At 41.7% G+C, this 17357-nt stretch overlaps 1 protein-coding gene across 2 annotated transcripts in view; it reads right to left on the reverse strand.

Annotated features, from left to right (window-relative positions):
- sec24a (SEC24 homolog A, COPII coat complex component) overlaps window positions 1–13408 on the reverse strand; it is a 54982-nt gene extending 41574 nt beyond the window's left edge. For both annotated transcript variants that reach the window (XM_034177956.1, XM_034177955.1), the window contains exons 1-2: window positions 13017–13408; window positions 2195–2788 (exon numbers count right to left, since the gene is read on the reverse strand). In XM_034177956.1, the coding sequence (XP_034033847.1) occupies window positions 2195–2788; window positions 13017–13077 (655 nt within the window). In that variant the 5' untranslated portion in view covers window positions 13078–13408. The remainder of the gene's footprint in view (window positions 1–2194; window positions 2789–13016) is intronic.
- Between the last annotated feature and the right edge of the window lie 3949 nt (window positions 13409–17357).

Raw genomic sequence — 17357 nt, forward strand, 5'->3', positions numbered from 1 at the left:
AACAAAAAAAATCCCTGCATGGTATCTTGCGATCGCAAGTTCCAGTCGGTGTATTTCAATTTTGCCCAAGGGGACCACAGTTCAACGACCTCACACGAACCAGAAGGAGAAATGGTCCAAATACTGGACAGAGTTTTTAGTCCAATAAAGATGTATATATTTGGGCTGTGATTAAGAGTTGCGGAGGGGCAAACAAAAAGAAGGAAAGGCGACTGCACAATGGCGCCTCCTACCAGACCAAGGCAGGAGATTCAGTTCACTGGAGTTCAGGGAGATCTTCTGGAAGTCCCATATAGTTGTTTAGGCTCGTTTAGCTCGCCATCAAACCTGGCCGATTCTATAGATTATCAACATTCTACGCCCAGTTGTTTCAGATCGATGGCACTGATAGAAGGCTCCTGCAGTCTACTCGCAATGCACGCACCCCTCACGGTCCTAACAGAAGCAAGTCACTCCCGTATCTTATGCCAACACAATTGGCCGTGTGACATAGTTACGTAACAGCAAGCATGTAAGGTACAGGTAATATGGGAAAGACACAAAATAAAAATGACAGGATTTGTCACCCAGGTTACATTACACTTGTCAATCCTGCATCTCAACAGTATCCAGCTCACCATGTCTTTAGATTTCTCTACTGCTCATGTCATCTCCACTAGGTCAGGCTGTCACCAGATCAGTGCCAGATTTGTTTTGCATGCTCTGGCTTCTGGTTACCCCAACTGGTGAGGAGTCCACCTCTCCATATTTTCGAGAATCTGTCCCCACAACCACCACCATGAACTGCACCAATTACACATTTTCCTGTTGTTTAAGGATGCATTAGTGTTTCTACTCTATTAAACAGGACATCCCAAGGTTTACTCATCAGTAATCTGTGGTCTAAAGGATCATAGCTACAGCCCCCCCCCACACACACACAATATGCAGATTCATTTGTGAAGTTCACATAATTGTGTAAAATAGATTTATTGTTGAGGTAATTTGTTTTTAGAGTAATTACTGTGTAAATCATGATACAGATGTCAGTGAAATCAAAGTGTGAGTGGAGGAAAAAACTGCATTCACATGAACGGAGGCTGTTAAAAGGAATCAGCCTCTGAAGGCCACCTTAAAAGAGGTGTGTAAACACTGTATATAACAGATTTTGTACAACTGATTTTTGCTCTTATCAGATAAAATGTCCTGTCCGATCGCAATGTATTTCCACTAAACCCCTCGCATGTGAGATCAGAGTCATTTCCGTGATTAAAAGCCCCACCGTTTATTTATTTATTTTTTCGCACTATGCTCAGACTCGGAGCCGCAGCCTGAAGTGCACCTGTTAAATCAGACAGCACAAAAAGCTGTGATCTGACACTTAGCTGCTTTCACTGCTTCGTCTGCCATGATATTATAATAGTTTTTTGTCGTGTCCACGCAAAAGAAAAGGTACGATCCATAACTTAAGCCGCAATTTCATGTGAATTGTGAGTTTTACAACCCGTGACACCTCTATCACTGGGACGTCATGGTTTTGAAGATGTCCAAGAGAATTCTAACTTTTGAAATGTAAATGATGTGGTATAAACAGAATTAAAAATTAATAATCTGGCCTTGGTTTAGAATGAACAGAATCAACCACAAATACAACCAGCAATGTCGAGTGTAATTCAGCCATGACAGCACCACTGCCACTCTGAAAGCTCCACCACACGTTGTGTCACGTGGTGCAGCAACAGCAGTTTTCAACAATACAACAAGAAAATGGAATTAAAACATACAACATAGAGCACTAACTGACATAAATACCTACAATTTACCACAAGTAACTTTTGCCCAATGATCAATGCCAGCATTACACTGGTAACAACAATATAACAAATTGTTGAACTTTGTACAAACTGGAAGTGAACAGGTCTAGGCTGGGAGGGAGCCAAATGAAAGGGCCACCCAACATGTTGAATGTAGGAGCAGGGGCCAATGTCCAGCTCCAACATATCAGCATTCTACGATACCTGCAGCACATGATAATGACACAACACAGACAAGAGAATAAGGGAAGACCAAGACTGTCTGCATGAAAGTGTTCCACCTGTCACTGGTACCTCCCTCTACATGCAATTATGTTTCTGAATTCTGAAAATAAAATTGTCTTTGGACAATGCTGTTACTGACACTAGTTCTATTTTCAGTGTTACCTTTGAGGTCATACCTGGCTGGGTGTATCCATGTAAAGAGGTGGGGGGTATGCCCACAGGAGGGGTCTGACTGGGACTGTGGGACACAGGGGGTGGTGGTGCAGAGATGTAAGAACCCAATGACTGTAGTGTCACTGTTGAGCTGTGATTAGCCACCAGGCTACGGGGTGGTGTACTCATAGGAGAGGGTGGCCCCACTGTTGGCAGAGCTGTGCTGTATGACCAGGAAGGAGCCATGTTCTGTGGCTGTTGAGGGTTTGGGTAATAACTACTAGAAGACACAATGGGAGGTGGGGGTGTAGCATGTGCAGGCATTCTAGGCCCTGAGCTAGCAGACTGAGGAGGGGTATTGGGTAATGGACCCGCCACTGGAGGCCTAGTCAACAGTGGATGGCCTGTAGGAGTTGGGTAGGACGTTGATGGTGGGACAGGCTGGTAGCAGCTGAATGGGGGAATAGCTTGGTATGGTCCAGAGGGGTAGAGTCCAGAGGCAGTGGGTATGGGGGCTTTGGTCTGCACTGCATTGTTGGGAGACTGGTGGGTAGCACTGTATCCAACTCCTGGGCTTTGCTGCTGCTGCTGTAGAGTGACAGGGTAAGGTGATGGACCTAAAGAAAAGAGAGTGATATAGTCCAGTTAGAAAATATAGCTCAAAAATATAGTTTGTTTCGATTTTATAGGTTTGTTTACACAACACATCACCGTGTAAATAATGTAAACATACTATAGGTAAAATTATTTTCAATGTGTCATTTTTACCCGAGGCCATCAAATGTGGCCATCGGGTACTGTGAAGGCTTTTCGTCCATCCGTCCGTCCATGTTCAGCATAAGTCCAGTCCTATTACTGTTGGGGTCTTCAAATTGAAAACGAACAGTCTTGGGACACAGACCTTGGACAAGTTCAAAGATGGCTAACCTGGACCCATTTTAAGAAGTTAAAAAGTTACATTCTGTACCTAATTTTATGGTATGATCTCACGGATGTTAGTGTGGTGATGTTACTTCCTGGTGTCGCTAGCTGCTAACTGTTTTGTTTTTGGTTAGAAATAACACCTCTCTCATATATAGGGCGTCCCAAAAAATATACAACATTTAAAACACTCGGTTTGACCCTTAAATGCTACAAACATAATTACTTATGTTTCTTTTTTACTTGCAGAGACCCTGAAGTTTATATTGATGTCAAGCAAGACTCAGGAAAATGCCAAGATTAACCATACTACAGCGAACAAAAATTACTGAGTTTTGGCACCAGACCAAGAGTGTCAAACAGGTGCAGCAACTTTATGCTAGAATGACAAAATGCAGGGCCAATATTGACATTGGTATGAAAAACTTCAACCTTTCAGCTTTCTATCCAGCCATAAATTTATTTCCTAGACATATGCTTTGACCATTTTTTTTGCTAATAAAATGTTACATATGTTTTGGCACACCCGATATTATGTAAAAGCCAGTGAGAAACAAGCACTTCTAAAATGGACAATGCTGTTTTGGAACCTGATAACACCCCTGGAAGGATTTACAAAACATTTAGCGGACGTTAGCATGGTGACGTCACTTCATGGTTTTGCAAGCTGCTAACTTCGGTTTGTTTTTGGCTAGAAATAATGCCTGTCATATATTATGTAAAAACTAGCAAGAAATAATCACTTGTAAAACTGAAAATGCTGTTTTTGGAACCTAATAACAGATCTGAACTAATTTACAAGACAATTTGCGGACATTAGTGTGCACACTAACTTCCGCTAACTCAAAGCTAACTTCCTATGGAGTTAAATTTGTTATTAATACCTGCAAATGCACAGAGAGTGATCAACACATATTCCTTGATTTGCACAACTTCTGTTCTTGTCACAATCTCATCCATGCACACACGCAAGGCCTCCTGCAAAGGCCGTTAAAACGTAAAGATTGTTTCTGATTGATAGGGGGCTTGGGATAAAAAAGCTTTTCAACCTACCATCCCTGGTTCTCAAGAACAAGCACCTAAGTGGCTCTACTCTACTTTATTTTACTCTTCTATTCTACTCTTCCTTTTTTAGATATACCTTAGTATACAGTAGTATAGTTCTACCTTAGAATTGGAATATATTATAGAAGACATACCTTACTGAATTTTCATGTACAAGTTGTACATAAGATAACAGTTTCTTAATAAATAAAGTACTGCAAATTATAAATAACACAATGCTCATACAGCTGAGGGTATTTTAGCATTGTGTTATATTTAAAATTACAACTATTATGATACACTTTCATGGAATGATGTAAAAGTGTTTTATCTTCTTTTTTTTGACTGCTCCCATGACCCCAAACGGGAGCAGCCAAAAGAAAAAGTTAAAACACTTTCACAGCATCCCATAGCCAAACGGAGCAGCTTTAAACTGCTCACAGGAGGCAGAGGCCAAGACGTAAGAGCTTAATGCGAACAGTGACTCCTTGGATTGATTCCCCGCCACACAACCAATTCACTAATTGATACTTGATGGGAGCTGCTTAATCCTTAAGTTGCTCCAGGTGTGTGAATGGGTGGACGAGAGGCATCATTGTACATAACCATGTGTGTGTATCAGGTGGAAAAGAGCTGCAGAAATGTAGAATATTAACAGCTACTGTATGACATGAGTGACATAAAACAATCAGAGAGAGGCTGCAATCCCATACTTTACCAAGTAGGTTACTGTATTTTTTGGACTTTAAGCCATCACACTCTCCGTCTCTGTCTCTCTCTCCCTCCCTCCCTCCCTCCCTCCAATAATGGTCTTGGAGGTTCAAGGATTTATTACGAAGCAACTTAGACATCAAAAAAATAGGGATGTAATGTCATGTTTTGGTGAAAGCAAATCCTCCTCTGTACCACTTCATTCTGAAGCTGTATAACTGGGGATATAAAATGAAAAACATGCACTATGCACAATTTCACCAATCACAGACACACAAGCCTACAACTTCTTCTGGGTTATCTGGGTGTCTTGGTGGCTTTGCTCACTTCTCCTTCTTGCACAGTCACTCAGTTTTTGAGAACTGTCTTCTCCACACAGATTTACCATAAAGTGCTATACTGTTTGTATTTCTTCACAACTGATGTAAATAAAGTCCAAGACATATTCAGTGACTTGGAAATGTTCATGTATCCATCCCCTGCCTTCTCTGAAGAAAACTGGTAATAAAAATGATTCTTTACAGGAATTATACCAAAGCATTCCATTACTTATGCAACCCATCATCTTGGCTTTTATAGTTTTAATCAATTTATATCAAGTTGAAGAGATTTGCTTTGAGTTTAAGGAAGATAATTTTAGATTAGATTTTTTTTTGTATTTGAAATGGCTTTTTTAATCTGTAAAATAGAGTTAATTTCTGAATTTAATAGCAGCTACGGACTCTGAAGGATTTATTCTTTTAATCAGTGCTCTTCAGACTTTTTTCCTCTGTGTTCAACTTTGCACTGAAATTTGAAGTGAGTGCCATTGCACTCACTTCTCTCTCTTACAGCGAGAGAGAAAGACAGAATTCACTGGATTAAAAAAAAAAAAAAAAAAAAAAAAAAAAAAAGGAGTCTGAAGAAAATTCTTTGGCATCTTATCTGGACTAGCTCCAATGTGCCACATGTGCAGTAGCCTATATTGCAAACATCTGAGCACCATATCCATCTTAAGATCTGAATTGCATAACATTGAAGGCACAAACATTACTATGTGGCAATAAACATTCTCACTAAAAACCCCAAGTAGTTAATTAAAACTTAATACTTTCCATGTCATCTTAAAAAGTTAAGGTAGCCACACACACAGTACAGCTGTGACTATCGCCATTACTTGAAAATGGACCATACTGCTAACTGGAATAAATATTCCCCCAAATTTATATATAAATGTATATATATATATATATAAATGACTAAGTCCCTGCCATGTTCGCACGGTGTCCGACATGTTCCCTCTAATTTCTTGCCACGCACATGATCAAGCATGTAGCACGTATGCAATCCCTTCTTACAGCGTTCTTACTCTGAACAGTCACATGATTGCACATGTGCATATCCCACTTACTTCTTCCATCATTCCCTTTTCAATACTGCATCACATCCTGTGCGTTGTCATTCCTTGTGCAAGTTTTCCTGTGCCCACATGTAGAAAAACAGCTGTTCTGCCAATGTACTCGTCTCTATTAAATAAAGTAAATCCTATGTTGGCCGCCTGGCGCTCATCTCTGGATTCTGTTGCCTGAAGAGAACAAGAGTCAATGACTTCGCCTGGAGGGAATGCCAGCCCAACGCAAGTTAGTTCCACAGCTAAGGTGGGTACCCCATTTACAGCTGGATGGGCTGACACAACGCAGATTAAAGGTCTTGTCAGAGTACACAGAGAAGCAGCATGAGCAGGATTAGAACCCAAGTCCATAGAATGGCATGCCAGCTCCTTATTCACCAAGCCAGCTGCTGTAAAAGTAACTCCCTTTGGTTGTTATCTTGTTTTCACTCAGGGTCACCACAACAGATCCAAGGTGGGGCTACGTGCTAATTTGGCAAAAGTCTGCCGCAACAACTGCTGTGCTCATCTTACTGAAATGCACACACAAATACAAGGCTCTCCCCACAAATTTAGAGCATGATGAGGCTGGAGATCAAGTGTGTGTGTGTGTGTCTGTGTGTGTCGGGGGGGGGGGCTGTGGCTGCATTTCAGCTACATGGACAGTTACTGGCACATTTCATTCAGAATGCAGTCCACAAACTGCTGCTGGGAGAGCTCCTTTGCACCACATTTGTACTACATCAGTGGAACCCCTATTAGTTTTAATTATGTCACTAATATGTCAATACAGTTGTTACTACGCCCTCATTTCATTGTTACTGCATCCTGATTCAAATACGTCATCGCTGCATATTATTTTAACATTGCCAGCACCTGCGTGACGTCTGCTGGCACCGCCTATCACAGGTTCTGTAGACTGACTAGTCATAATACTGTAGCGGGGTTTTACAGGGTGGCTGCTCTGCCGAGCCCATGGGTTAAAGCAATAAATTTTCATCTGACTGAAATTTTTTCCTGACAAAAATCAATGCCAGCAATTCCCTAAAATGTGGCGTAGTGGGGGCGCACAGTCTTTTTTTCCCCCTCAATAAATACAATAGACACATTATACAGTATACAAATCTATTCTAAATAGCCTCTAAGGAGAGAGAGAGAGAGAAAGCATAAAAAGAATGCAAAACCTGAACATAAAAGGATGGTGGGGGGCAGCATGTAGTCTTGATTCTGGGGAGTCTGGGGGATCTCCCCCAGAAATCTTTTAAAAGAGCAAGTCAAATTTTGTATATTCTAGTGAATTTTAATGGGTATGAAGCCCTCTGAAACAAAGAAAACTCACATCAAACTGTCAAGTAAAAATTGTTTGTCTTCTGTAGTATTTTGATTGGTTCTAATCCAGTAAATGCACCAAATGGGTGCTGTGTCGCTAGCTGTACAGTCAATAAAATACAAAATTAGGACCTAAAGCAATTGACAACATTGTTCTGCTGTGCACAAAGTAACACTGTCACCCGTTTTGAAAACGCATGCGCACTGAGAAACATAAAAATTGCTTATTCACATTCAATTGGTAAAATGCTCTCACTCGTAAAACAAATGAGGGCTGCAACAAACGATTATTTTAGTAATCGATTGATCGGTCGATTATTTTTTTCGATGAATCGTTTTGTTTTGTTTGTTTTTTTACTTACATGTGAGTTTTGCCATTATTTCTTTAAGTGCGTTATTGTTAAAAGGCCTTTATCACGCAACATCAACGTTTGACCTTGTAACAAAGTTATGTTATATTCTCAGCAAAAACATACCTGGAGTAGTGTTTTGCATTTTGTATTTTACACATACATACATTACCAACACACCACGAGGAGATTTCCATCAGGTTTCACCCAATTATGAGCATTTTTAGATGCCTACAGAAACTATCTCAACCACTGACAACATATTACAGCAAGAGTCCACGAAAGTATTTTAAAGTGTAATATGTGAGCTTTAATAAGATATTTTCATGAAAAAAAAGACAAATGTGCAGTTTACTGCATTTTATTTTTTTCTTGTGTAAAAACAGCTTAGATGTGGTTTGACTGAAACAAATTGTCATTAAACTTAAAACAGGGATGAAGTGGAGGTTTAAGAGTCACTACATGTTCACAGTAAACAGTTATTCATTTCTATATTTATTTATTTATGTTCACTGTTAGTTGGTTTTATCTTTTCTGTTTTGTTTTAACAGGTTCTTTGTCTGTTTCTCTAAAATTGTACTGTAGCATTATTAGTTATTATACTCAACAAAAATATAAATGCAACACTTTTGGTTTTGCTCCCATTTTGTATGAGATGAACTCAAAGATCTAAAACTTTTTCCACATACACAATATCACCATTTCCCTCAAATATTGTTCACAAACCAGTCTAAATCTGTGATAGTGAGCACTTCTCCTTTGCTGAGATAATCCATCCCACCTCACAGGTGTGCCATATCAAGATGCTGATTAGACACCATGATTAGTGCACAGGTGTGCCTTAGACTGCCCACAATAAAAGGCCACTCTGAAAGGTGCAGTTTTGTTTTATTGGGGGGGGGATACCAGTCAGTATCTGGTGTGACCACCATTTGCCTCATGCAGTGCAACACATCTTCGCATAGAGTTGACCAGGTTGTCAATTGTGGCCTGTGGAATGTTGGTTCACCCCTCTTCAATGGCTGTGCGAAGTTGCTGGATATTGGCAGGAATTGGTACACGCTGTCGTATACGCCGGTCCAGAGCATCCCAAACATGCTCAATGGGTGACATGTCCGGTGAGTATGCCGGCCATGCAAGAACTGGGACATTTTCAGCTTCCAAGAATTGTGTACAGATCCTTGCGACATGGGGCCGTGCATTATCCTGCTGCAACATGAGGTGATGTTCTTGGATGTATGGCACAACAATGGGCCTCAGGATCTCATCAAGGATCAAGGAAATTTTATTGTCATATGCACAGAACAGAAGAACTTTCCTGCACAATGAAATGTGGCTACTGCATTTAACCCATCCTATTTGCCAGTAGGAGCAGAGGTCGCCATTAGGCGCCCCGGGACCAGCTCCAGATGTACATCTCTGTGCATTCAAAATGCCATCAATAAAATGCACCTGTGTTCTTCGTCCATAACAGACGCCTGCCCATACCATAACCCCATCGCCACCATGGGCCACTCGATCCACAACACTGACATCAGAAAACCGCTCACCCACACGACGCCACACACGCTGTCTGCCATCTGCCCTGAACAGTGTGAACCAGGATTCATCCGTGAAGAGAACACCTCTCCAACGTGCCAAACGCCAGCGAATGTGAGCATTTGCCCACTCAAGTCAGTTACGACGACGAACTGGAGTCAGGTCGAGACCCCGTTGAGGACGACGAGCATGCAGATGAGCTTCCCTGAGACAGTTTCTGACAGTTTGTGCAGAAATTCTTTGGTTATGCAAACCGATTGTTTCAGCAGCTGTCCGAGTGGCTGGTCTCAGACGATCTTGGAGGTGAACATGCTGGATGTGGAGGTCCTGGGCTGGTGTGGTTACACGTGGTCTGCGGTTGTGAGGCTGGTTGGATGTACTGCCAAATTCTCTGAAACGCCTTTGGAGACGGCTTATGGTAGAGAAATGAACATTCAATACACGAGCAACAGCTCTGGTTGACATTCCTGCTGTCAGCATGCCAATTGCACGCTCCCTCAAATCTTGCGACATCTGTGGCATTGTGCTGTGTGATAAAACTGCACCTTTCAGAGTGGCCTTTTATTGTGGGCAGTCTAAGGCACACCTGTGCACTAATCATGGTGTCTAATCAGTATCTTGATATGGTACACCTGTGAGGTGGGATGGATTATCTCAGCAAAGGAGAAGTGCTCACTATCACAGATTTAGACTGGTTTGTAAACAATATTTGAGGGAAATGGTGATATTGTGTATGTGGAAAAAGTTTTAGATCTTTGAGTTCATCTCATACAAAATGGGAGCAAAACCAAAAGTGTTGCGTTTATATTTTTGTTGAGTGTACTATTATTGTTGTTGTTGTTGCTATTCTTCTTATTATTATTAATAATATATAAATAAAAATTTAAAAAAATTACAATTTGTAATACATTTGACTCTTATGACAACAATTGCTGAGCCATTAATTATTATACAGAAAAATGCACACAAACGTGCTGAGATGCGAACAGCTTAATGCTAACTTTAACATTGAAAACCCCATAGACATGCTAACGCATTAGCATCAGTCCCGTTTTTAAGTTATAAAATACATCTCTCAACTGCTTCAGAAGACCATAAGAGGTTGGTCTAACATAAAAAAGGTAAATATTACTCACAGACATATGCTCTTTAGGGTTTTAGCGGGGAAAAAAATAAGATAAAGCGAAATAAAACAAAGAACCAACAAAGCCACATTGGCAGACCTTCCCCAAGCTCTACTTGGGAAAGGTCTGCCAATGTTCCCACAAAGACAGGGAGAAGGACCGTGGCTCATGGCAAGCAGTAAACAGAGCAGAGGAGTGAAAATTCACACAGTCTCTTCCTCCGTGGTGCGGCGCCATCCACGCTGACATTGCTGTTGCTTTGATTAGCGCAGAATGGGATGTTGCTTTGACAATGAGAGTATCATATTTCGGCCCCAAAACATGCATGACACCACGTGCCCGCGTATGTGTGGCTAAATTTTCCGTCGTGGTGACGGAGAACTTGAACCCATGGCCTAACCCCCAACAAAGATCTACACGGCATCCGCGACTACCACCAGTTCCCTCTCCTGGGCCGTGTGCCCCACCGAACTCCTCACCACACTAGGAGGCAGTCATACGCCGGGCCACAGTGGTTGCTGCACCAGGACACCAGCTTGTCGATGTATGCTGCAGGAAACCCTGCCACCACAGATGTGGCAGCCCCACAACCCAGGGAGGGCTCGTAACCCAGAGATGGGAGGCAAAACAGGCACTGTCCCTTGCCCACGGGGCACCCAGAGACAACTGTGGTTAAGGGGCAGCCTCAAGTTTCCCACACTTTGAAGAGCTCCACAGCTGGATGCAGTTTTCCGTCATGCCCAGGACGTAAGAGGCGTCAGATGATGTCACCATCGGCTCACTCCTCGTCAGACTGGGGATAGCAGACGTGACCACTGTACTGTGCTCCCGACGCCTCCGCTGGTATGGCCATGTCATGCGTGCTGATTTGGCCATCAACACCATCACAAGTATGACTATGCCTGGTCGAATAGGACGAGGAAGACCCAAGAAGACCTGCTCTGACTGTGTCAAGGCCGACATGAAAGTCAGCAACTGGGCCAACACTGAGCCGCTGGACTGAGTTCCTTGGAGGGCCTCTGTATGAGGAGCTCGTCACCTGCTGCCTACCCCGACCCCAGGGACTTGCGCTCCTCTGACAACCAGAAGTGTTTAACCAGCATTTTCTTAACATTTTGTCAATACCATAAACAAGATGCCATATTTTGTGTCTCTAGGCAGATCACACATCATCATACTAGCTTTGCATAATAACTGACACTGACAGCCCAAACGAAGCAGCCACTTAGGGTATTGAATTTGAAATCTTTACACTCTATCATCTATCAAATCTTTACACTTTGCCAAATGTGAGTTGCTAGGCTGGGTAACAAGAAGGCTAATCTGCTGCCTGTCAAGAACAGAAAAGGTAGGTAGGTAGACTTAAGGCCCAAGGCAGACCATTCACAGTGGCTGAACATGTTGATGAGTACCTGGAGAATACAACAGATGACCTACAGAAAAAAAACAAAGAGAATGAGAGACAAAGTGACATGTGCCAGTGATACCTCAGTATCACTACCCAGAACAAGCCATGTTTTCAGGATGTTCCACACATAATGGCTGAATGATTAGCTTTACGTGTGTTAGACCTATGAGGATACATACTAAATGTTGAGCATAATCACGGTATTTCATAAAACACCAGTAGTCACAGGAAGTAAAAAAAAAAAAAAAAAATCACCACAGAAAAATACACTTTAGAAATCTTGTTTTTGTACAATAAAAGCCTAATTTAAATTCATTACCAAGTATTTTTCCTAAAAAAAAGGCCTTTATAGTCCACCTCTACCAATAATCCTGCAAACAAAACAACAAATACCTATGGTCCTAACTGAAAAATTTGTTACGTGCATAGGGAAGGCGTTTTGACCAACTATACAATTGCTCGGACACACCGCAGTAATATTTTGTGTGGATCCTCGGAAGCATGTGACAATTCTTACAGGTGTGCAGATTACTGGATGCAAGCCGTGAAGAACAACAAATAAACAGCCTAAATGTGACAGGTTGGAACAGACAGTCTGAGATGCATATTTTTCAGTTGCCAAAAAGACAAGACAGATAGAAGCTTTATTGTCATTGCACAGGCATACATAACAAAATTAGAAGCATACGTTTGCGCGCATCTGCAGATTCTGTGGGGAAAACTGCGCAGAAAAGAACCTATCCATGCACAACAAACTTTCCAGTCTGGAACCTGGTGGTGGTTTTGGCTTGGGGGGGGGTGATGATCCATGTTTTTATGTTTTTGGCCAAATTGTTGGTTAATCACTTCAAGAAGCCAACACACAACGAGAAAAACCAACTTATATTATTGGTCCACAAGTATATTCAAGCAGCACAGCTAACAAATGATCATATATGTAGTCAGGAAATGTTGAAAATACACAAATGTTAGCAAACCTTAAGCTCGCCAGCTAATGCTAACTATGTAGCTGAAATTTACATCAAAGTAACGAAAACAACTTTTACTCACCGTTCGCGTACGGTTGTCCCGCTCCTGTCCCATTCTGAGAGTTGAACCCTGCAGTTGACATCTCGAAACAGAACACCGAAAATCAAATTTAGAAGGGCTCGGATTGGCCAACAGCTAGCTGCGTCTTTAGCTTTACTAGCTTAAGTATCCGGGAACCTGTAGCACTGAGGTTGTTCAGAGAAAAAGGCTCTGTTACGTTGCCCGTTTCTGACTTTAAAAAAAAAAAAAAAAAAAACTTAACTCACTAACGTGCTGCCGATCACAAGGCCATGGTTAGCCTTCAAACTCTGTGTTACTGCCCACTAGTGACTAACTTTAGGCCTTGTCAGAGTAAGAAACACTGAACCTGCCTCGTCAGTCGGAAGTTAGGGATCACCCAGCAGGATAAGCGTAAAGTCTGGCCGCGCATGCGCAGTGTGTACACGTGGCATTTCCTCCGGTGTTCTGGATTTTCCACAGTACTGGAAACAGTGCCGCCTGAGAACTGTACTATTACTCCTCATTTTCTGTCTGTGAGCATTTATCAAAAAGTAATTATTTTATACAGAAGACCTACTCCACAAATGCCTACAAAAATAGAGTTAGTGTTTTTAACCCTGCATTACAAAATGCAATAATCTAACAGTCGTTCGCTGGTTGACAACCAACTCCAATGGTTATTGAATGTATGTAAAAACTCCGCCAAATTATGTTAATAAAAATCTGCGATGTGGAAAAATGTTGAGGGGATTTTTTGGCGGCGGAGTGGTGATTGTGAAACATAAACAGGAAGCGGACAGCCATTGCTGTGTCGTGGCTCACTAACAAAACACCTGAAGGAGGGGAAGCTTCGGTTCTTTTTTTTTTCTTCTTGTTCGGAAGCTCGAGCTATAACACCGGGCGCATTGTATAAACTTATCCACTCTTAAACGGCAGGTAAGTGTTAAGTGTGGTAGATCATCTCGCCGTTCATTTGAAAAAAAGAAAAAGAAGAGGGCTGTGAAGGTTCGGCAGCTCGGCTAGTATATGAGCCCCGGCTGCTAACGATGCTACTTTAGCATTGCTAACACAAAGTTGGCGAACTCTCTTGATAACATTATAGCTTTCGAGGTGTAATTTGTCCACTGTTATAAATTTTCATCACACACACACGTACGTATATTTTAGGGGAAGAAAGGTAGTCGTTTTACGGCCCCTTTACAGTTTTATTGAATGTTTGAAGTATTTATGTAATATAGCTAATAAGCCTTCAATGCAACGTCGGTATGACACGTATCAGCGAGTTAGCCGGTGTTAGATGGCCTCAGCTCGGCTTTATAAAACAGGATTTAATCATTTGACGTGCCCCTGCCGAATAAATTCGATATTGCGCTTGTGATTTAGAAGCTTGGATTTTCTCCATCAGTGTAGCACATCCACATCAGAGCACATAGGTTATCTGTATTTGTTTCTACTTCGATACTTAGTCAAACATTGCCGACAAAGCGGGATGCATTGGTACGATGAATTGCGCAGCAGTGCTGGAATTAAATCCGTGCAAGTGCCAAGGTGGCTTTAGTAAAATAAGTATCCCCGCCTGTCATGCGGGAAACCGGAGTTCAATTCTCTGACAGGGAGAACAAGCCTTCTTGCTTTTTTTTTTAACTCCCTTCATATCAACCAACATTTCTTATTTCAATTATTCTTTCGGTTCATGTATCTCTGGAAGATTTGGGCTATTGCGGTTAGGGTGTCACATCACCGCTCGTAATAATCTACCAACATATAGAGTTACGTAACCATATCCATGAGCTTTACAAAATGGCAATGATTCGTAATATTTTGTTGTGAAACCTTTGATGACAGACATCTAATTGATGCTTGATGTTTACACTTTAAACATGGACTTTATTGTAAATGGTACCAACAGCCAATCAACATGTCGTGCTGCTGTTATGCTGACATAATTTGGGTTGGCAGTCACCATGTCTCATCGTTGTGCATTTGCATAAAATAGACTTATTGTCTGTTTTGGCCCTATCTAGTTAGCGGCATAGCAACATTTGTCTCTTGTTGCTGTGAAATGCCCACTCTAATTTAAAAATGAATTGTAGCTCATCCCTGTGTCTCTCTCTCGTTGATAATGGGACAAGACATGATGGGAGTCCCAGTCAACCTTCACAGCATTGAAAGCGATACTGTCAAACAACATAATGACACACTTTCAAACGGACAGTGTTTTTCTACATTGTTTATTTGGTGAAATAAAAGTTTTCATATCAATGTTTGTGAAAGGGTCATATCAGTCAAACAATATAAAGTTGGGCTCTAATGTAACTGTACTCTTTTAAGAAATGACATCTTAAATGGAAACGTGACCATCATAATACTCTGAGTCACTTATTTGACTCTTCGATGATGGGATCAGTTTTTGAGAAATGGCAGATTTTGTTGCTTTAGCATTTTATTGCTTTAGTCAAACAACGCATTGAGGCAGTTACAGTAGCTGCCTGCAGCCAGCAAATTTTCAGCTTCACATGACATCACGGGCCCGCTACACTTGTTCACATCAGGAGAGGCAGAAACTATGCAGAAAAGAGAGTTGCAATATCTCATGTAATTCCTGAGATATTGCCATTATTGTATTTTAGATATTGACTTCCAACTTAACCTAGACCTTTGATCTATGACCTTGACATAACCTGTGTTGCCAGATGACAGTCCACTGAGTACAACCCCAATTCAAATGAAGTTGGGACGTTGTGTAAAATGTAAATGAAAACAGAATACAGTGATTTGCAAATCCTCGTCAACCTATATTCAATCGAACACACCACAAAGACGAGATATTTAATGCAATATGATATTTAATGTTCAAACAGGACAGATGTGGCCCACAGTCGTCACATTGATTAGACCTGCACATGGACATGTACAGCCACAGAAAGACAGGAAGAAAAAACTGGTGATGTGGTGTTCAGCACTTTGCAGAGGTCCTTGGAACTGCTTCTGGGGCTGACTGCTCCACCAACTGAAATTTTGAGATGAAACACTGGGAGGGTGGATGCTGGATTGTGGTGTTGTAACGTACGTGTGTGTGTGCATATGTGTTTATACATACATAGATAATGGCTGTCAAAATAACGCATTAATTTAAACTAATTACAGCATCTATAATGCGTCAGTTATTTATTTATTTATGTAATTTATTTATTTATTTGAAATCTCAAAAGCCCAATTTACACCAAGCAGTCCGGATAAGTACAGCACCCTATTTTGTGTATTTCTGCATCAAGATTTAGGAACAAGTACCAAAATAACCAACCCGCACTGTATCATTTTTTTTGGCACCCTTCGGCCGGGGTCGCAAAATTATGGACTAGTTACAAAAGGGAGGCATGAACATTTCAAACTGTTTAAAATATTAAAACCATTTACACATGGAGTAAATATAAAGTCTTAATCTTGCTTGTTACGTTGTTTCAGTCAGATTCATTATCACAGCCTGACAGAAACTTGTCCACAAAACGTCCTGATTTTGGAAAACGATGGCTGGAAATACTTTAATTTCTTGTTGTGATAGAAGAAACACAGTGTTTTTAAAGTAGGCCCTCTGTGTTTGTCTCCGGGTGCGTTTCTCAGCCTCAACCAAAGGACGCCGGTGCTTTGTGCCACAACAAGAAAATGAACTTATTTTAAAAGTTGAAAGAGTCGAGTCACGTGACGCGCTTGGCAAATATGGCTGCTTGAGAACGACCGGCGTCCCCTCCGCACCTTATTTTATATTTTAGCTCAACAAGGAGCGATCATAACTACGCAGTAATACTCTCATTTTGTTGCTAACATGCCAAACAATACGAGAAGTGCAACTAAACCGACTATGACTGCGGGAATCGGGAGCGGTAAAAGCTCAGAGTTTGCCGGCGCGAGTCAAGCTAATGCTAAGGCTAATCAAAGGCCTCTCCTTTCTCCACCAAGCTCTGTGGTGGAGGAGGTATACGCGCTGGAGTCTCCCGGCGTCCCTGGTGAGGTAGCACGGGAGCTCGCTAAACTCGCTGCACTCATACTGGAGAAGTCGGACAGTCATGATAAGAAACTTGAGGAGATTCGTGTTACAACAAGTGCTACAGAGAGTAAGCTCGCTGACATTGGTAACCGTATTAGCAACGTGGAGAGTCGCCTGGGATTTCTGGAGGACGCACAGGAGAGGCTGGAGACTAATCCCCCGGCTACCAGCAGGGAGGTCGAGGTACTCAGGGAGAAGCTGGATGAGGTCGAAAATCGTGAACGCAGATGTAATTTACGTTTCGTTGGCTTCCCGGAGTCCTGTGAGAACAACGACGCGGTCTCTTTCCTGGAGGGGATTATTCCGTCGCTATTTGA

This window comes from Thalassophryne amazonica, chromosome 9 (assembly GCF_902500255.1).
Source record: "Thalassophryne amazonica chromosome 9, fThaAma1.1, whole genome shotgun sequence".
NCBI classification, from domain to species: Eukaryota; Metazoa; Chordata; class Actinopteri; order Batrachoidiformes; family Batrachoididae; genus Thalassophryne; species Thalassophryne amazonica.